The sequence below is a fragment of the Podarcis vaucheri genome (genome assembly GCF_965113315.1).
Source record: "Podarcis vaucheri genome assembly, chromosome: 10".
Taxonomy (NCBI): Eukaryota; Metazoa; Chordata; class Lepidosauria; order Squamata; family Lacertidae; genus Podarcis; species Podarcis vaucheri.
In genome coordinates this window covers 69,673,323-69,693,551 of record NC_138748.1, presented here as the reverse complement: position 1 = coordinate 69,693,551, position 20,229 = coordinate 69,673,323, and the positions used below count along the sequence as shown (strand labels likewise).

General features: G+C 47.6%; 1 protein-coding gene across 2 annotated transcripts in view; it reads right to left on the bottom strand.

Moving 5' to 3' along the window:
- COPG2 (COPI coat complex subunit gamma 2) overlaps nucleotides 1-19,806 on the bottom strand; it is a 35,557-nt gene extending 15,751 nt beyond the window's left edge. Inside the window, exons 1-15 of one of the 2 annotated variants that reach the window (XM_082238807.1) lie at nucleotides 19,665-19,806; nucleotides 14,826-14,878; nucleotides 13,603-13,683; nucleotides 12,662-12,733; nucleotides 11,771-11,850; nucleotides 11,042-11,117; nucleotides 10,075-10,167; nucleotides 7,926-8,012; nucleotides 7,215-7,372; nucleotides 6,836-6,969; nucleotides 6,224-6,291; nucleotides 5,159-5,347; nucleotides 4,530-4,625; nucleotides 2,914-3,157; nucleotides 794-869 (exon numbers count right to left, since the gene is read on the bottom strand). In XM_082238807.1, coding sequence (XP_082094933.1) covers nucleotides 794-869; nucleotides 2,914-3,157; nucleotides 4,530-4,625; nucleotides 5,159-5,347; nucleotides 6,224-6,291; nucleotides 6,836-6,969; nucleotides 7,215-7,372; nucleotides 7,926-8,012; nucleotides 10,075-10,167; nucleotides 11,042-11,117; nucleotides 11,771-11,850; nucleotides 12,662-12,733; nucleotides 13,603-13,683; nucleotides 14,826-14,878; nucleotides 19,665-19,701 — 1,544 coding nt within the window. In that variant the 5' untranslated portion in view covers nucleotides 19,702-19,806. Of the gene's footprint in view, nucleotides 1-793; nucleotides 870-2,913; nucleotides 3,158-4,529; nucleotides 4,626-5,158; nucleotides 5,348-6,223; nucleotides 6,292-6,835; nucleotides 6,970-7,214; nucleotides 7,373-7,925; nucleotides 8,013-10,074; nucleotides 10,168-11,041; nucleotides 11,118-11,770; nucleotides 11,851-12,661; nucleotides 12,734-13,602; nucleotides 13,684-14,825; nucleotides 14,879-19,317; nucleotides 19,467-19,664 lie in introns of those variants that run through there. The other variant, XM_082238806.1, reaches the window with a different exon arrangement.
- Between the last annotated feature and the right edge of the window lie 423 nt (nucleotides 19,807-20,229).

Below are 20,229 nucleotides of genomic sequence, written 5' to 3'. Positions count from 1 at the left end.
CATGAAAGCTCATACCAAAAACAAACTTAGCTGGTCTCTAAGGTGCTACTGGAAGGAATTATTTTATTTTGTTTTAAGTGTGTGTTCTCAGATGCTGAGGGTAGTCCTTGTTTACAAAAGAGAGAGGGGCTGGGACCCAGGTCCACATGCAGAGCCCTGATAACCCTGCTCCTTAGTTAAGAGTCATAAGACTGTAGAGTTCGAAGGGACCCCCAAAGCCCATCTGGTCCAGCCCCTTGCAATTCAGGAATCACAGCTGCATCACAGGTTCTAAGAGAGTGGGAAGGCAAGCTTTGGTAGTCGAGAGCTCAACTCCCTTTTTCTACTTCATAGTTTTGAAGACAGGGCACGGTGAAGGCTGGAGGAGTGGCTTGCTAAGTGGGTGTGGCTAAAACACTGGGGGGGGGGCCTCCACAGTCAAGCCTACTAAACTTCCGGCAAGAATCCCACCCCCTTTTTCTACACCTATACATGGAAGAGTTTTCTCCTCCCTTTTCTTACCAGCTTTCGAATTTCCACCTAGAGCTGGATATAGTTTTGCAATATTATGGCAAAGCTATATTTATCTTTATGGCAGCTGATTTGTTGTTGTTTTTTAAAAAATAAATCAAAGGTGAATTAAAGGTGAATTAAGATGCCTGCTTTCTACCGCCGTTCAGCTCAGCCCTGATGGATGCCCAAGAGGGCAAACAGCCCCTTATATGGCTTTTTCCAAGATGCCACAACGGAGCCCAACGCTCAAGGGACAGGAAAGAACCTGCTTTGAAAGTCTCTTCCCTGGCTTTGAACTCACCTCTGCAAGAGCACCAAGACACTGGGAAGGAGGTTCTCATTCTGGGCCCCAAACTTTGCCAATGCACTGACGGCAGCTGCAGAAGAAAACAGAGTCTGTAGATAAAGGGAAGCAAAAGTGGGGAAGGGTCGTAGCTCTGAAGGAGGCCATCTGCTTTTCCTGAAGAAGGCATGCACTGTCATCTAAAATGCTGGAAAGCCACTGCCAGTCACTGCAGACAATATGGAGCTAGGTGGACTTAGTATAATCTTATTATTATTGTTGTTGTTGTTAATAATAATAATAATAATAATAATAATAATAATACCCCGCCCATCTGGCTGGGTTTCCCCAGCCACTCTGGGCAGCTTCCAACAGAACACTAAAATACAATAACCTATTAAACATTACAAGCTTCCCTAAACAGGGCTGCCTTCAGATGTCTTCTAAAAGTCTGGTAGTTGTTTTTCTCTTTGACATCTGGTAGGAGGGCGTTCCACAGGGCAGGTGCCACCACCGAGAAGGCCCTCTGCCTGGTTCCCTGTAACCTCACTTCTCGCAGGGAGGGAACCACCTGAAGGCCCTCGGCGCTGGACCTCAGTGTCTGGGCAGAACAATGGGGGTGGAGGCGCTCCTTCAGATATACTGGGCCGAGGCCGTTTAGGGCTTTAAAGGTCAGCACCAACACTTTGAATTGTGCTCGGAAACGTACTGTAGGTCTTTCAAGACCGGTGTTATGTGGTCTCCAGTCACCAGTCCAGCTGCCGCATTCTGGATTAGTTGCAGTTTCTGGGTCACCTTCAATGGTAGCCCCACGTAGAGCACATTGCAGTAGTGCAAGTGGGAGATAACTAGAGCATGCTCCACTCTGGCAGCACCCACTATTCCTGTTTATTTAAAGCAAGCTTGGACCAGGTTGCCTCCGAGACGTCTCTCACTTGTATAAGAACATAAGAAGAGCACGCTGGATCAGGCCCATGGCCCATCGAGTCCCGCATCCTCTCCTCACAGTGGCCAAATACCCCCAAGAACCCAGTAATCCAGGTAGATTGCCGCTGCACTGGGAGTTTGCATAGGAACGCAAGAACAGCCTGGCTGCTGGATGAGGCCAGCGGCCCGTCTAGTCCAGCATCCTGTTCTCACAGTGGCCAACCACATGCCTGGGGGAAACCCGCAAGCAGGATTTGAGGACAAGGGCATTCTCCCCTCCTGTGGTTTCCAGCAACAGGTATTCAGAAGCATTGCTGATTTTGTCTTCCTCAAATTCTTGCTGATGCTTACCTGCATCAGGAAGTTATTATCCTGTGGTTGCTTTAGGTCTCTCCCCATATGCTTGCACACTTAATACCTCGAGGACTGCCTTTCCTCATATAAACCAACCCGGACTCTGTGTTCATCATCTGAGGCCCTCCTTCATGTGCCTCCTCCTTGAGAGGTCCGGAGGGTGGCAACACAAGAACAGGGCCTTTTCTGCAGTGGCTCCCTGTTGGCGGGATGCTCTCCCCAGGACTGCTCACCTGCCATTTCATTATGTATCTTTAGGTGTCAGGTTTTGTTTTGTTGCTTTTGTTTCAACTATTTTGTTTCAACTATTTATTGTGTTTTTATCTGAGATCTTTTGATGAAGGATGGTACAGTGGTACCTCGGGTTAAGAACTTAATTAGTTCCAGAGGTCCGTTCTTAACCTGAAACTCCACTTTAGCTAATGGGGCCTCCTGCTGCCGCACGATTTCTGTTCTCATCCTGAAGCAAAGTTCTTAATCCAAGGTACTATTTCTGGGTTAGCGTAGTCTGTAACCTGAAGTGTCTGTAACCTGAAGTGTCTGTAACAAGAGGTACCACTGTATATAAATCTAATAAACAACAGCAACAACTCCTCACCTTTAAAATTCACGACTGAAGCTTGGCATCTTGCTCCCTTAGCCTTCCCAACAAAAAGCCAAGCTTATCTTTACACAGCAGTACCAGGGCCTCCTACAAACAGTCTTGCTAAGCTAAAGGATCTGGGGCACGTATTCAACTCTGGGATGACGGCAGGTGGACCCAAAGGCCCCATTCACGGCAGCCTCCCCCGGGAAGACCTGCTCTCTTCCTGTTTTTGGCTACGTAGCAAAGACAGGTCTGGAGCCTGCCAACTCACCGGCCCTCACAGCTTCGTTTTCCAGCACCACCCTGTTGAAAATGAATCGGATGTACTTGGAAGGGGAGGGAGTCCTGGGCCCTTCCTTGCCAAGCATGTGGAGGATCTTGGTGGCCAACACCGTGTGCTCGCAGTCTTCAATGAACTCGCAGAGGTGGGCCAAGCCGGATTCCTTGCTCTCCGGGTTCTCCTCGATGATGCTGATGATGCAGTCGACGATGGCTCGCTTGTACTCAAAGCCACCCTGCGGAGGGGGTGGAAAAGCAGGAGTCAAAGGGGGCTTGGAAGACCAGCCTAGCCCAGACATCCATCAAGCTTAGATCCTATTCCCAAATGCACGAGTCAAAGGGGGCTTGGAAGACCAGCCTAGCCCAGACATCCATCTATCCTACTTAGATTCTATTCCCAAATGTACGAGTCAAAGGGGGCTTGGAAGACCAGCCTAGCCCAGACATCCATCAAGCTTAGATCCTATTCCCAAATGCACTTAATCAACTGAGGAACACACTTTATGGACACCATCTTAGGGACTTCCCACATCTGCAAGGACAATACCAACTTGCTGTTCACAATGGGGTTTGGTTTTTTTACGGAAACAAGGGGGCAAGAGGGTCCTCAGGCAGAATCAAACAAAAAGAGCAGAGAAATTCTTGCCCTAACAGATAGAAAAAAGAATGACAAAAACGAATGAGAAGTTAGGAGGCAAAATTAAATTCATCGGGTTTTTTTTTAAAAAAAAAACACTTCATTTTTGTCCATGTGCTAAACCAACGAGGTGACCAAAATTTGTCAAGTGTTGTTTGGCCGATTCTAAGTTGTAGAAACGAGTCCCAAAGCGGGAACAGGGAAAACTGGTATGTGAGCCAACCGTGACCAGCCACAAGAAGGGACTAGGGAGAGGGGTGGTCTGGAACGGCCTCTGAAAGCCCAGTTCCCACCATCATATTTATCACAAGTAAAAATGCCACAATGCAACGTTTACCCATAATTTCTGCATGGAACACGCTCCCAAAGGGAAAGATCTGAGGTCTACTATATCCTAGCACAGAATATTTTTCTTTGCCAGCAACTTGCAGGCTCTGAATACTGAGTTTCCGCTGTGCTGACAATGATTCTCTCTCTCTCTCTCACACACACACACACACACACACACACACAGGCTTCTTGGACTTTTAGCTGTCCGTGGTGAAACAGTATCTAAATTCCTTTGTTCTTGTGCAGCAGATAATCTAGTGTAACAGATAACCAGGAAAAACGAAACTTTACACGGACTAAAACGAACATCCTTGATTTTCAGATTGTTCAAAGGCTAGTATGTTTGCTCTGGCCACAAGCCCTACTTATTAAACTCCACCACGACCTTCCCATCCTAGGCTTATACCAAAAGCAGGAGGTCTCAAGAATGTGAGGTTCCTCCAACCTGACCTCTGTGGGAAAAGATACATGATAAAGAAACGCTGGATCAACGTCACACTGTGGCAACTTCACATCAAGAGCAAACTTTTTGCTTGCATGAAAATATATACTGGATACATTAACTGTATTTCACCAAAATATGAGCGTGATGCCGATATGGTTTGCCGGTTGCCCGACACAAGGCAGGCAACACAACCTACATCATCCCGGAGCATGTTGGAGAGGAAGGTCATCATGACGCTGTGTTTCCGCGGGTACTTCTGGCACAGGGCACTGATGGCTTGGACCACCACCACCTGTTAAGGCAAGAGCAGCACAAGGTTTGAGTGAAGGGCATCAGTATCAGCAAAGATCTCTACAGGCCATGGACAGCCTTGATTCCACTTTGCCCCACTTGGGCCTTGTGAGGGCTGAATGGCAGGAAATAAATGATTTCATAAAACAAAAACAATATAGCCGTACCTTGGAAGTTGAACGGAATCCGTTCCAGAAGTCCATTCAACTTCCAAAATGTTCAGTTTCCAAGGCGCTGCTTCCGATTGGTGTAGGAGCGTCCTGCAGCCAATCAGAAGCTGAAGACATAGAGCTTCCAAAAATCCACTGTATTCTGGTTCCCAAACGATCCTTGGCTTTGTTTAATGCTGAATGTTGGCTGGCTCACAAACTACAAGTGTTCTCTTATTGTAGATTCTGAAAAGCTTTGATTCCTGCTCTCACCTAGCCCAGGACCGCTGCCCAACTCCAGGGAGATGAAGGTCGCCCTGCCAGCTAGGAACTCCTTCCGCCTAAGAACACTGCAGGCCGAAGGGCAGACGGGAAATCGCCTCACCTTAAACTCGTCCGAGATCTCGGACACAAAGGACGAGATCTGCTTCATGAGCCTGTCCACGCTGCTCTCGCTCCCAGTCTTCAGGAGGGTGGTGATGGCCAGGGTGGCAATGCTGCGGTTTGAATCCGTGATCAGGTTTTCCAGGTCCAAATTGCAGGCGGTTACTGCCGACGGGTGCTTCATCGCCACCTGGAAGGGCAGTCGGACGTTGGCAACCCAGAACAACTTACAGAATGGAAGAATCGTACGGCAGCGGTTCAGGGGTCCAGTGAATAGGAAGGAGAGACACCCGCTGCTGAGACCAGCTTCTCTTGATTCTTAAGAACTGCACACCTCTGTGTGCTGTTTTGAAACTGCTGGATTTTACATGGTATTTTGGCCTGCGTGAGCCAGGACCTGTCTTAGAGGTTACTGGGTCAAGAATTTGCTGCCCACCCCACAAAGACCAGCAACAGGCCCACTGCGCCAACAGGAGCCCCCTTCTCATCTTGCAGGGAGGGGGAGGAAAACAGTAAAAAGCCACTGGAGAAGTCCGACAAGCCACCTGTATTGGACAAGGTCCTCTAGGATGTGCAAAGTGCCTTGGAAATGGTTACTGTGGCATTTGCCTCCTAGGATGGGTCATAACGAAAGGGTTAAAATGGGTGTGATGTGACTGGCCAGTGAGAATGCAAGGGGGGAGTAAAAGTTAAGAGTGTGAGGTTTTGAAAGAGAGTTGAGGTTTGGGAATTGGAGAAGGAAGAGGAAAGTTTAGGTGTGGGTTGGTAGAGTTGTATTGTGGGAGAGTGAGAGGAATTGGTAGGTTGAGTCAGATAGATAGTTGGAATAATCAGTTGGAGTTGTTAGGAACTAAGTTTAAGAAACTTAGAAAAATAAACTGAAACCATACGCTTGTTCCTGCATTTTAAAAATAAACTTGATTATCTGTTAATGTTAACAACTGTCTGGACTCCATGTGTCCCCGTGAGAAGTGGGGTGGTGGCAGCGAAGAAAGCTATCGCAGTGGTGGCACAGGGTCAATAGACCGTCAAACGTCTGGGGGCCCTGTGTGATCGCCACACTTACCTTATTGAGGGTCCTGACTGCGGCGTATCTCAGGACAGGCTTGGGGGAGCTACAGAAGAGCTGGAGCACTGAAACGAAAAGGAATTCACGTGTGAGGGCACAATCCCAGGAACTTTTACCGCTCTGTGCGCCCAGGTCCTAGGGCAGCCTTTCTCAACCTGTGGGTCCCTAGATGTTGTTGGACTACAACTCCCATCACCCCTAGCTAGCAAGGCCAGAGCTCAGGGGTGATGGGAGTTGTAGTCAACAACATCTGGGGACCCACAGGTTGAGAACCGCCTATGGCCAGTCCCTGACAACTGCTGAACAGGAGCGCAAGCCAGAGCAGCCAGCACTAGGACAGAAGGAACAACAATCTCAGCCCCTTCCAACTTTAGGTGGATGAGAGCAAGCTGAAAAACACTTGAGATTCGTTCTCCCCTGGTAGCCAGCAGCCATTTCTGCCCTTTGGAAATACTTGCCCTGTCAGCCTCCCCCAATCTTCCAATGTTTTGGACTACAACTCCCATCAGCCCCTGCTAGGTTGATGGGAGTTGCAGTCCAAAACATCTGAAGGGAACCAGGATAGGGGGAAACTGCTCTCGGCGAATGTCATGCCTTCCTGAAGCTCACCTGAGACTGCCGGAGCCAGTTCCCTGGCTGTACAGTTCGGGAGGTGGATGATGGCGGAGGCAGCCTCGTAAATGACCATCTCGTGTTTGTTCCGCAGGCAGCTTTCAATGAAATCAAACAGTGGGTTGTCATGCCTGCCAGAGAGAAAGGAAACTGCCTTTATGGATTGGTCAGAATTGAAAGCTGCTGATCTCCGAAATTGCAGCTGCAATCTCACATGCAGCCCTGACCCCAACACTACCCAACAGCTTCAATATCTCCTGAGGACCTTGAAGCCATAGAGAGAAAGTCTGAAATGGACTCTATTTGCACCTTTACGGTGCCGCAGGAATTGAGTACGGATGTTCTGCTAAAAGCCCTGACAAACAAACACGCTTACCCCTCCTCAGACTCTTTCAGCAGCCGGCTGGCGATCCGAATCAGCATGCAGTATGCAAACTGGGATTTCAACCCAGATTTAGTGAATTTATTCAGCATCTTGGAAACACCGAGGCGGTCGTTCTTCCGAAGGTGGTAGAGCAGCCCTAAGGCATGGTACTGGCAGGTCAGGGGGGAAATAATTGGGGGAAGGCAAATAAATCCATGATTACTGTTGTGCTAAATATAACTAAATATGATTGCTTTTTCAAATGAAGCTACTCTGAAGTACTTAAATAAAAAAATAGGCTCAATCCACAAAAGCTATAATAAAATGTGTTATAATCTTTAAGGTGCCGCAGGAATCTGTTGCGGAAGTCCGTTTGAATCCAAAATGTTCAGAAACCGAAACGCGGCTTCTGATGGGCTGCAGGAAGCTCCTGAAGCCAATCGGAAGCCCTGTTGGATTTTCGGCTTCCAAAAATAGTTTGCAAACCGCAACAGTCACTTCTGGGTTTGCGGCGTTCGGAAGCCAAAACGTCAGAGCACCAAGGCGTTCGAAAACCAAGATACGACTCTACTTGCTGCAGCAGACTAACGCAAAGACTCCTCTGGACGTGGTGGGGAAGTGTTTCTGTTATTTAACCACATCATGTATTACAACTGCACAAAGCCAATTCAAACCACCTGCAGTGCTAAAAGCATGTAGTCAAGGAAAGTGGGGGCATCGTACCTGCACCATGATGTTGTCACTGGAAGCAGCTTCCTGGGCTTCATTGATCCACCGTTTGACCACATCATAGTTGATCTTCATCATGTGCTGGAAATAATGGCAGAGAATCAATAACACTCACCCTGCTCCTGTCTTGGCACGTCTACCAACCAAGTTTAGCGGGTACCAACCTGTTTAGCAGGTAGTTTAAACCCAGTAGCATATTACTGTCAGAAGGACAACGATTACACTATAGGAAGGCTTTTCTGGAGCAGGCCACTTGCCTGCTGCCGTCCCAAAAGCAGGGGATGCCCCTGACCTTTAAAAAGCACATAGAGCTGTAAGAGGAAGGGGGAAAGCGTCCCTCTTCCAAGTTCCTTTTTCAACTTTATGGGGAGGGTGGAGAGGCGGAGAGCCTTCTCAGCAGTGGCACCCTCCCATCAGATGTCAAGGAGATAAAGAACTGCACAACTTTTAGAAAACAGCTGAAGGCAGCCCTGTATTGGAAAGTTTTTAAATTATGTTTTTATATATGTTGGAAGCCGCCCAGAGTGGCTGGTGCAACCCAGCCATATGGGCAGGGTATAAATAACAAAATTATTATTAATACAGTGGTACCTTTGGTTGCGAACGGGATCCGTTCCGGAGGCCCGTTCGCAACATGAAAAGAGTGCAACCCGCAGCGGTGCGTCTGCACATGTGCGGGTTGTGAATCGCCGCTTCTGCGCATGATGTCATTTTGCACGCCTGCGCGTGCGGCGAAACCCGGAAGTAACCCTTTCCAATACTTCCGGGTCGCCACGGGACGTAACCTGAAAGAACGTAACATGAAGCAAACGTAACATGAGGTATGACTGTAATAATATGGGGCCTGTTAAGAGGCTTCACAGACACCAGGGCAATTCTAGGCACCACACTAGCAAACCCAGTATTAGGGAATGCCAGAGCTGTAGCTCAGAAATAGAGCATCCGCTTTGGATGAAGATGGTCCCAGGTTCAATTCCTGGCATCTCCAGGTAGGCCTGGGAAGGTCTTCCGCCGGAAACCTTGGAGAGGTGCTGCCAGTCAGTGTAGGAAGAACTGAGCTAGATGGACCAAGGCAGCTTCGTATGTATACTGTGGAGAAGGAGGTTTAGCAACTAGTTGGCAATGTTTTCTTTTGGGGTTTGCTTAATTCTGTGTCCAGGGCGGCTGTCTACCAGCTCCATCTGGTACGCAAGCTGAGACCCTACCTGCCTGCGGACTGTCTTGCAGAGTGGTGCATGCTCTGGTTATCTCCCGCTTGGACTACTGCAACGCGCTCTACGTGGGGCTACCTTTGAAGGTGACCTGGAAACTGCAATTAATCCAGAATGCGGCAGCTAGACTGGGGACTGGGAGCGGCCGCCGGGACCACATAACACCGGTCCTGAAAGATCTGCATTGGCTCCCAGTACGTTTCCGAGCACAATTCAAAGTGTTGGTGCTGATGTTGAAAGCCCTAAACAGCCTCGTCCCAGTATACCTGAAGGAGCGTCTTCACCCCCATCATTCAGCCCGGACACTGAGATCCAGCGCAGAGGGCCTTCTGGCGGTTCCCTCATTGCGAGAATTGAGGTTACAGGGAACCAGGCAGAGGGCTTTCGCGGTAGTGGCACCTGCCCTGTGGAACGCCCTCCCTTCAGATGTGAAGGAAACAAGCAGCTATCATATCTTTAAAAGACATCTGAAGGCAGCCCTGTTTAAGGAAGTTTTTAATATTTAATACTGCATTGTTTTTAACACTTGATTGGAAGCCGCCCAGAGTGGCTGGGGAAACTCAGCCAGATGGGCGGGGTATAAATAATCAATTATTATTATTCTTGTTATTATTTCTCGTATTCTTAAAATCCTGCAAAGCTGGGGCAGCAAGGGAGAATTGGAATTACTGCTGGAGCAAGGGAGGAGGGCGGTGGCAGGAACTCCAGCCAGGCATTCAGAATGTCAGTGGTTCCCAGCAAAGCACTTTGCTGCAAAATTGGACAGGGCAGGAAGGACCCAGAAAGCAAAAGACAGTGCGCAACATGGCCCAGCCAATACAGAAAGATGCAGAAGGTGGCCTGGCCGCCAAGATATCGACAAGTCGGAGCTGCTCGGGTCTGTCCAGTCCCCGAATGTAATCGGATGACAGCAAAGAGATGCCTTCACTTACTAAGGAGGACACCAGCGCTGAACTGGAGACACTGGGGACTTTGTCCACAATGGCTTGCTTCATGTACCTCTCAATGGCCTGCAGCATGGTGCCCTGGGAATCGAGAGAGAGAGAGAACAAGAGGTACCAACACACAGAGACGCCAGAGATACCAACGCAGAGAATGTTATCTTCTTGGGATTGCTTCTGTTCTCCAAGTTCAGGCAGAACCTGATACCTGGTATTGATTCCTAACTAGCTCACTTTCCGTTTTAAAATAAAAGCTTCTAGACCTCATGCATGGAAACAGTTGTCTGCAAAGAGCTCCAGCGTTCAATAGGTCAAGATTCTGGACTCTGCACTTTCTTCCATCACTCTTTTCACAGCCTCCCACTATTCCTCCTGAAACACCCCCTAACCCTTTTTTACCATTTATTGTTTAAAAATAACACCAGGCGGTGGTAACAGCAACAGCAACAACTTATTATTTATACCCCACCCATCCGGGTGGTTTTAGTAAGTTTTAACATTTAGGAAAAACATTCATTAAAAAGTAAAATTGTAGTACTACACTGAGTAGGCAACACAGGCTAATGTGCCAAGCTTAGTATGTACAGATATTTGTGTGGGTGAGAAAACCCATTAGTACCCCATTCATAAACCTGACTGAGCTCTACATGAGCAACTGCAATCTCCTGTTACTGTCTGTACACAGCTATAGGGGGAGCGGAACAGCCAATGAAAGCTCAGATGACCAGGATAATGGTAATCATCACATTATTATTCAACTGCAACCCATTTGCTGGAAAACACGACAGCACTAAACTTAAACAAATGGTTACAGTGAGCACATGTGGTCACTGAGGAAAGAATGGCTTGGAGGACAGGGATCAGGAGAAATCATTCCAGGCATGTTAAAGAGAGAACACCTGGCATTAAAAATGGGTACAGCGAGACCCCATTCATGGCTGAAGAATTTGATACTTACATCCGTGATTCTACAGAGGGCTCTGATGGCAGGGCCTCGGTACACATCCTCTTTCCCAGTCATGTCTTTGGTCAGGCTAGAAGAGTTAAGGCAAGCTTCTGTTAACACAGACCTTTTGCAGAAAACAGGTGGACTTGGCTTCAATTCTGGGGCAGCCCTTGAAAACAGCCTGGAGGCTTCGACTGGTGCAAAATGGGGCAACCACACTTTTGGTTTGGTCACTAGCAGGTCAGTTTAAATGTGAGACACTTCCTACCCCTACAGCAGCTTATGTTCACCTATATTTTTAGATGCACCCCCCCCCCGAGGCTGTAAGTGCACATGTAAAAATGTAAAGTCTACATTTGACCAAGATGCAATTGCAAATATCAGGGAAGTGAAACCTGCAGCATTCCAGATGTTCTTCTAGTGGAACTCCCATTATCTCTGGCCATGCTAGGTGGGGCTGATGGGATTTGGAGTCCTTCAATGTCCGGAGAGACTGCCTCTGGCGTATATTGTACCAGTCAGTCAACCCATCAGGAAGCAAACACAAGTGGCGCTCAGTGGCGAAGGCAAGTCTGCTTTCGTGTGGTGTAGGAAACGGTGGTTAGAGGTGGCAAAACAGAGTTCACACCATAACATGATAGGAGGGACTTAAGTCTTACGGACTAGAGCCAGATCCTCCACACGCAACCAAATGCCTGGGGAAAGATTCGAGAGTCACCATTCATTGAAACGAGAACATACCTGCTAGTGACAATGATGACATCCTCCGAAATGTTGGCCATCTCTTTGATGGTAAGGTAACACATTCTCCTTAATGTTTGCTGTGGAAAGGGCAAGATAACAGTAACTGTCACGCCCCCAGGAAGTTAGCCATGGGAACACCAACTTTCATCAAAGGTATGATGATACCCAGCTCTACCTCTCATTTAAATCAGAGCCAGTGAAGGCCGTGAATATCCTGTGTGAGTGCCTGGAGGCGGTTTGAGGATGGATGGCAGCTAACAAATTGAGGTTGAACCCTGACAAGACAGAAGTACTGTTTCTGCAGAACAGAGGGCAGGCGGGTGTGAGGAACTCCCTGGTCCTGAATGGGGTAACTGTGTCCCTGAAGGACCAGCCTGGGGGGCATTTTGGACTCACAGCTGTCCATGGAAGTGCAGGTTAATTCTGTGTCAAGGGCAGCTGTCTACCAGCTCCATCTGGTATGCAGGCTGTGATCCTGCCTGCCTGTGCACTGTCTCACCAGAGTGGTTTATGTGCTGGTTATCTCCTGCTTGGACTACTGCAATGTGCTCTACGTGGGGCTACATTTGAAGGTGACTCGGAAACTACAGCTAATCCAGAAAGCGGCAGCTAGACTGGTGACTGGGAGCAGCTACTGGAACTATGTAACACTGATCCCAAAGGATCTACATTGGATCCCAGTACAAGAAAAAAGAAGCAAATTCCCACCGCCACCTAATCTGTACTGCTGCTTTTTACATTTTTGTGCAAAATTCAGAAATGTTCTGTCATGAAGCTGCTTTGAATCCCACACAAGAATTTTTATTTTTTTTAATCCTCCATAGCCCATCATGCAACCAAAGACACAGGCACAGGGGAAACCCCTTTTCTGCAGCACTGGGAACTTACATCATTTGACTGAAACAATCTTGTCATTGCAAAGAAGGCCTCTGTGGCTTCCGTTGTTCCAAAATGTTCACCCTAGAGAGAAGCGAATTAATATGTGACAAATATTAAGCCAGCATATGTGAAAAGCTGACCATGTTCCACTAAGACCTGCTTTTAGCTCCAGAGATCACTTTCAGCCATGCTCATCACAGGTGATCCCAGGACGATCTAATGCCTGCCGCTTGAGTGGGATTCTCTGCCACGTGACCCTGATTCTCATCTGCCAATGCAGGGAAGCCCCAGCCTTGACCTCCCCATCCACCACCCATTAGCCTTTCCAAACTCTTCTTAATTAGCAAGTTTGTTTTATAAACTGTGCAGTTTTATGTGTGATATACAGTGCTGTTCTCTCTTTACCTAGTTTTTAGGAAATGATTAATATTCTGGTTCGTATTTGTTCTTGTTCTCATGTGACTGCTTAAGAGAGCATTACTATATCAAGCGGTAAAGCAAAAGGTAAAGGGAGCCCTGAACATTAGGTCTTTCATTTGGGAGCTTCAAAAGCTTTCTTCTGCCTGAACATCACAGCGACCGATGCCAACAGACATCGGCACACTGAGGGATCCGCAGAGTTTGAGCAGCTTGCGTAACAGAACTCAGCAACTCCGCATTTTGGCTAATCTACTTTATGTACATATAAACACACATGGAGCACTGCAACATGGCTCCCCCTCTCTCTAGCATCAGACAGCAAAGAGAAAGAACAAAGGACAATAGTCCCACTTCACGGAACACAGCAACACAAACATCCTGTCTCCATCGCTTCCCACTCTGTGGAGTCAAAACATACCACGTCATGTGATAGACAAAAATCCCATGACTGCAATCATGGAGCAGGAATTCTAACAGTTTCCTCATTAGCCAAAGGCTGCAACTCAATTGCACAAAGCAGCTGCACTTACCTGGTTCAGCAAATAAAGGATCTTGGTAAGTATATGCAGGCATCTTCTTGGATTTATGGGGGTCTCGTTAAAGATACGCGCCTATGCAAAAGGAACAGGAATTGTGCAGTCAACAAAGACGGATATTAGGAATTTTCATTCTGAAGTTCCCTAAAATTCCTTTTCAACCAAATGGGGGGAAACCAATATGCAGCAAGGACCTCTGGCTGCACAAAATAACTCCTCCCTCTTTTCTTTTCCCTGAATCTGTTCTGGGGGTTCCCCCCAATCTTCTGGAGCAGATTTGGAGCAAGAGGAGAGGAAAGGGAAATTGCACAAAGCGAAACCCTTGTACTAATGGTATTATTTTGTTGGATACAACCCACTGTTTCGTTCTGGGTTTGAAGGCAGCTCTAGTCACACATAAAGCCAGAAAGCTTCACTTGGCAAGGTCTTGCTTCTAGTTTTGGGAAGAGCCCTCAGAGCATCTCTGCTCAGCAGCCAATGCAAGGTTATAACCCAAGACCCAAAGTCTCCACACACAAGGGTATCCTTTTATATTGAGGATGCAGTTTCTAGAGCCTCCAAGAAAAGGGAGGTTTCTTGCACAACACATCACTTATCCCTGTTCCAAGATATTTTAGAAACTATGCAGACAGGCAACACCCCAATTGTATAGAGATGCCCAAGGTGCAATAAATGAGGCTAGGCTCTCTGACACCCATATAGCACCCCTATGGCTGATGATCCCATGGCATACATGTTGTTGTGGTTCACATGTCCAAGCCCGAGATTCATGTAAATTAGCTCACTCTGAATAGATCTGCCCTCTTATCCATCCCATGTACCCAGGCTGCCACCTTTCTTTAAGGAAACATGGTGGTTGGGGTTGAGTGTGTGCTTCCAGACATACCATAGGATGGTGCAACCACATCTTTGGCAGTCACAAAAAGGGAAGTTGCAGAGACTCAGTGGACCTACAGTGCCCCCTCCCCAAAGAATCAGAGCCCTAGACAGCCACAGACTCTAGCCTGCAAATCCCAAACTTGATTTCAAAAAAAGAGATCTTATAGGGCAGTGTTTCTCAAACTTAGATCTCCAGCTGTTTTTGGACTACAATTCCCACCATCCCTAGCTAGCAGGACCAGTGGTCAGGGATGATGGGAACTGAAGTCCAAAAATAGCTGGAGACCCAAGTTTGGGAAATCCTGGAATGGGGGGTGTATAGAAAGGTGTGGTCATACCTCCTGGAGGACAGAACTCTTTTCCAAATGCTGGAAGGGGTTGGAGCCGCTACCTGAAAAACAAAACACAATGTTGGCAGGGGACCAGATGCTAGCCACAAAGTACCTTGATGACAATTCTGTATGTCGTTTTTAAATTGTGTTCGGAGGAACCCAGGGCTTTCCTAGAAGCTTGCCGTCCTGAGAAGGTCAGTAATAGTGGACGAGTACCCCTGCTGTGGGTTAAACCACAGAGCCTAGGACTTGCCGATCAGAAGGTCGGCGGTTCGAATCCCCGCTACAGGGTGAGCTCCCGTTGCTTGGTCCCAGCTCCTGCCAACCTAGCAGTTTGAAAGCACGTCAAAGTGCAAGTAGATAAATAGGTACCGCTCCAGAGGGAAGGTAAACGCTGCACCATGCGCTTGCTCTTGTTCGCCAGAAGCGGCTTAGTCATGTTGGCTACATCACCCAGAAGCTGTACGCCGGCTCCCTCGGCCAATAAAGCGAGCGCTACAACTCCAGAGTCGGTCACGACTGGGCCTAATGGTCAAGGGTCCCTTTACCTTTACCCCCCAAAAGATACTTTGCCTCATCACAAGTGATCTTTCTCTGAACTGTACAACTCCACAGGAGTGCTGAGGGACGAAGCCAATGGTGCAGAACCTGTTGCCCTGATATTGTAGGACTCCAACTCCGATCAGCCCCAGCCAACATTACTATTACTGTATTGGTCTGAATATAAGCTTCACTTTCCCCCCAAATTCCGACCGTGAAAAGTTAAAGTGCGGCTTATATTCGCGACCTTACAGTATCCAGTCAGGAGTGTGGGGCAAACCATGCCCGGAGCACGGCAAAGTGGCGCCCGCCCCATGCATAGTCCCCCATCCTCTCCCCCATGGCCGGAAAGGGAGAGAGCGAAGAAAGGAAAAGGCCTCCGGCTCCCCCCCCCCCCCCCAGTATGCAACCAGGAGCAGCGAGGCTCCAAGACTTTGGCCACGTCATGAGAAGATAAGACTCCCTGGAAAAGACCCTGATGTTGGGGAAGATTAAGGGCACAAGGAGAAGGGGATGACAGAGGACGAGATGGTTGGACAGTGTTCTCAAAGCTACAAACATGAGTTTGACCAAACTGCAGGAGGCAGTGGAAGACAGGAGTGCCTGGCGTGTTCTGGTCCAGGGGGTCATGAAAAGTCGGACACGACTAAACAACAACAACAACATATTCAGGTATTTTTTCTTCCCCCCCCCCCCATCAATTTTAAAGGTGCGGCTTATATTCGGGTGCAGCTTATATTCGGTATTACTACCAAAATTCATTACCTGCCCTTCACCCTACATTCCCAGGGTGGGTTACAACAATTCAACCACAATGTTAAAAACAGTTTAAAACAACTTAGTGCATGGCCACTGGCAAGGGATGGTGGGAGTTGTAGTCCAGCAACGAAAAAGCAAGTATGGTGTGCAAGGAATGTGAGAAGAGCCGTGCAGCTGGATGAGGCCCAAGGCTCAACTCAAGACCAGCATCGTGTCCTCACCCTGGCCAGCCAAGATGCCACTTTCGAGAAGCCTGCGCAAGCCGGGCCTGAGTGCCGCAGCATTTTCCCACCTGTGATTTCCAACAACAGGTTTCATTCAGAAGCATGCTGAGTCTGACAGGGAAAGCAGAGAATAACCACCTCCGTACCTGCCATGGCTTATTTATTTCATAAAAGTTACATATCGCTTGAGGGTAAAAGAAAAACCTCAAAAGGTAAAACAGTAAAACCAAGAAAGGTTCACAATCCTACTAAAACAGATTAAAATTACCTGAATTTTCTAAGCATCTGAGTAGGCCTGTCTAAACAGGAATGTTTTTAGCAGGCGCTGATAAGAGTACAGTGAAGGCACCTGCCTGAGTGCAAAATGGAGGAGAGATTGCCAAAGCGTGGGCAACTGCCACACTAAACTTATAAGAAACTGCTGCTTGTCCACCTCCCTGGAAGTCACAAATTTATGGATGCATCTTATTTCTTTGACAGATTTACAGGACTTGTATTTTTTTTAGCAAGGAAGTGACCTACGCTGTAATTCTTTCCATCCTTTCCCCCTTCTCTTCAAACTCCTGAATGCAAATTGTCAGCTAATGTAAACGGGAAACTCTATTCCCCCCTCCCTGTTTCCGTGTTCCTTTTTTCTTAAGTTACATATGTTTGCTTGTACAGTATACCTATTTAATAAATATGCAGGCCATTAAGAGCACACCCACACACCCCACAACGGTCTACTGGTGTCTGTCTTTGATTTACAGAATAAAAGAATCTTAAGAGTTGGAAGGAACCACAAGGGAACCTACAACGCAGGAATCGTTATGTCACTGTTTGGTTTTAACATTTCCAATATTGTTTGTTAACTGCAGTGATACATCTTTACGGACACAGAGGTGGCAAAATTAAGCAAGCAAACAACAACAATTTACTACTATTATTTTAAAAATAGCTGCTTATGTGTTAAGCTTGGAGCACTGGGAGACTGTTACTTGTTTTATTTAAGTAAATATTTACATAGTGCACATTGTGTGGGGTTCACAGTACAAAAGCCACTAAAATTCACAATGTAATGGCAAACTTCTCATGCAGCCCCCGCTGGGTTGACCATTGGGCAAGGCTGTCTGCAAACCGCTGTGATATATTATACAGTGGTACCTTGGTTCTCAAACTCCGAAAACCCGGAAGCAAGTGTTCCGGTTTTCGAACTTTTTTCGGAAGCCGAATGTCTGAAGCTGTCAACTGTTGTTTCTGGGGCGCCTGCACCAATCAGAAGCTGTGCCTTGGTTTTCGAACATTTCGGAAGTCAAATGGACTTCCAGAATGGATTAAGTTTGGCGCTTTTGTTTTTGCTATTTATTTTGCGTTTTTGTTTTTGAGGATTTTTCGGTTCATTTGTTTTTGTGATTGTGTGGAACCCAGTTCAGCTACCGACTGATTGTGTGACTGCGGAAATGGATATAAGCCCCCCATCCAAACAATGACTATCATCCGTGCGGGTAAGAAAATAATAGTAATTTTTATTTTTATCACCTACAATACGGTCTTATTTATTTTATAGCTCAGTACATTGATTATTGCTTTCATTTTATGGATCAGTGATCCCATTACATAGTAAGTTTCATGTTAATTGGCTGTTTTAGGGGTTGAAGGAGCCTCTCCACCCCCATCGTTCTGCCCGGACACTGAGGTCCAGCTCTAAGAGCCTTCTGGCGGTTCCCTCATTGCGAGAAGCGAAGTTACAGGGAACCAGGCAGAGGGCCTTCTCAGTGGTGGCACCTGCCCTGAGGAACGCCCTCCCACCAGATGTCAAGGAAATAAACAACTACCAGACTTTTAGAAGACATCTGAAGGCAGCCCTGTTTAGGGAAGCTTTTAATGTTTAATAGACTATTGTATTTTAATATTCTGTTGAAAGCCACCCAGAGTGGCTGGGAAAACCCAGCCAGAAGGGCAGGCTATAATTAATATATTATTAATTATCGTAATAATTAATAAAGGCTATAATTAATATATTATTATTCTATTGGTAGCCGCCCAGAGTGGCTGGGAAAACCCAGCCAGATGGGTGGGGTATAAATAATAAATTATTACTATTATTATTAATGATTATTGTTGTTGTTTTTAAAGGTCGGATTAATTCATTTTGCATTACTTTCTGCGGGAAAGCGCGCCTTAGTTTTGAAACGCTTTGGTTTTGGAACGGACTTCCGGAACGGACTCAGTTTGAGAACCAAGGTACCACTTTAATAAACATAATAATAATAATTTATTACAGTGGTACCTCATGTTAAGTACTTAATTCGTTCCAGAGGTCCGTTCTTAACCTGAAACTGTTCTTAACCTGAAGCACCACTTTAGCTAATGGGGCCTCCTGCTGCCGCCGCGCCACCAGAGCACGATTTCTGTTCTCATCCTGAAGCAAAGTTCTTAACCTGAAGCACTATTTCTGGGTTAGCAGAGTCTGTAACCTGAAGCGTATGTAACCCGAGGTACCATTGTTTACCCTACCCATCTGGCTGGGTTTGCAACTCTCTGCTGGTGTATTGATAACTATTATTACTATTACCATTATTATTATTATTATTATTATAAAAACTTCCCCTGTTCAGGGAAGTTTTTAATATGTAACGCTGTACTGTTTTTAATACTTGATTGGGAGCCGCCCAGAGTGGCTGGGGAAACTCAGCCAGATGGGCGGGGTATAAATAATAAATTATTATTATTATTATTATTTATTTGCACCCCGCCCATCTGGCTGGGTTTCCCCAGCCACTCTGGGCAGCTTCCACAAAGACCAAAATTACAGTAAGATGTCACGCATGAAAAACTTCCCTGAAGAGGAAACAAACACATAAAAATCAATATAACCATTGTTATTTCGTCGTTGTTGTTGTTATTTGTTCTGCTTCAAATCACTTCCCACAGGGCGCCCTCCATCCAAGCCCGCAGCCTAATGGCAGAAATTCCCCTCAGGCCCCCTCACCTACCTCGCGGGGCTGTTGTGAGGAGAAAATGGGGCACGGGGGGAACCATAGGCGCCACCTCGGAGGGGGTGCCAGGGGGAAAACTCCCCGAAAGAGGCCTTTGGTACGTTCCAGAAGGGCCTCTTCTTCACATTACCATCTCCCCCTTTCCCTCATCTTCAAGTGGTAGCGCCGGCCCGCCCCCCTTTTAAACCGTTTTAAACCGTCCCGAGCCAGTGGGCGGGGCAAGCGCCCTCCGGCGCCGCTACGGGGCTTCCGGCCCACCTGCGGAAGGGGCAGCCTACCCTGCCTAGCAACGGGGCCTAGCTTGAGGCTCGGCGCCTGGCCACCCTTCACCGGGGCTTTCTTACCCGACTCCTCATCCTTCTTGTCGAACTTCTTGATCATGGCGGCGGCGGCCGGGTAAGCTGCTCTCGTCCCGCTTTACCTCAGCCTACACGCTCGCGGCCCCGGGGAGGAAGTCCCGCCCGCGAGGAACTACTTCTCTGGGCCGCCATTGGCTGGCGGGGCGGCCGGGGCCACGCCCACTCTTCTCCCTCAGACAGCTGACGGGCGACGCCGACCGTCGAGAGGAGGAAGTACGGGTGCTCATTTGCATAGGGCACGCCCAGCTGTAGCCACGCCCCCTTATACAGCTGATGGGAGGGGGAGCGAGCGAGCGAGCAGCGCGCTGCTTAAAGAGACAGCGGCCCTAATAGGAGGGAAGGGGCTTTTTGCAGCTGCAGGTGGGATTTTAATTGTGGGGTGACGTCATACCCTCCAACCAATAACCCTTTGGCTTCCAGTAGCTCTTTACTTTTGCCAACATACTTTTGCCGTATAGTTAATTTCCCCAGCAGTGATGTATGGAAGTGAGAGCTGGACCATAAAGAAGGCTGATAGCCGAATAATGGATGCTTTTGAATTCTGGTGCTG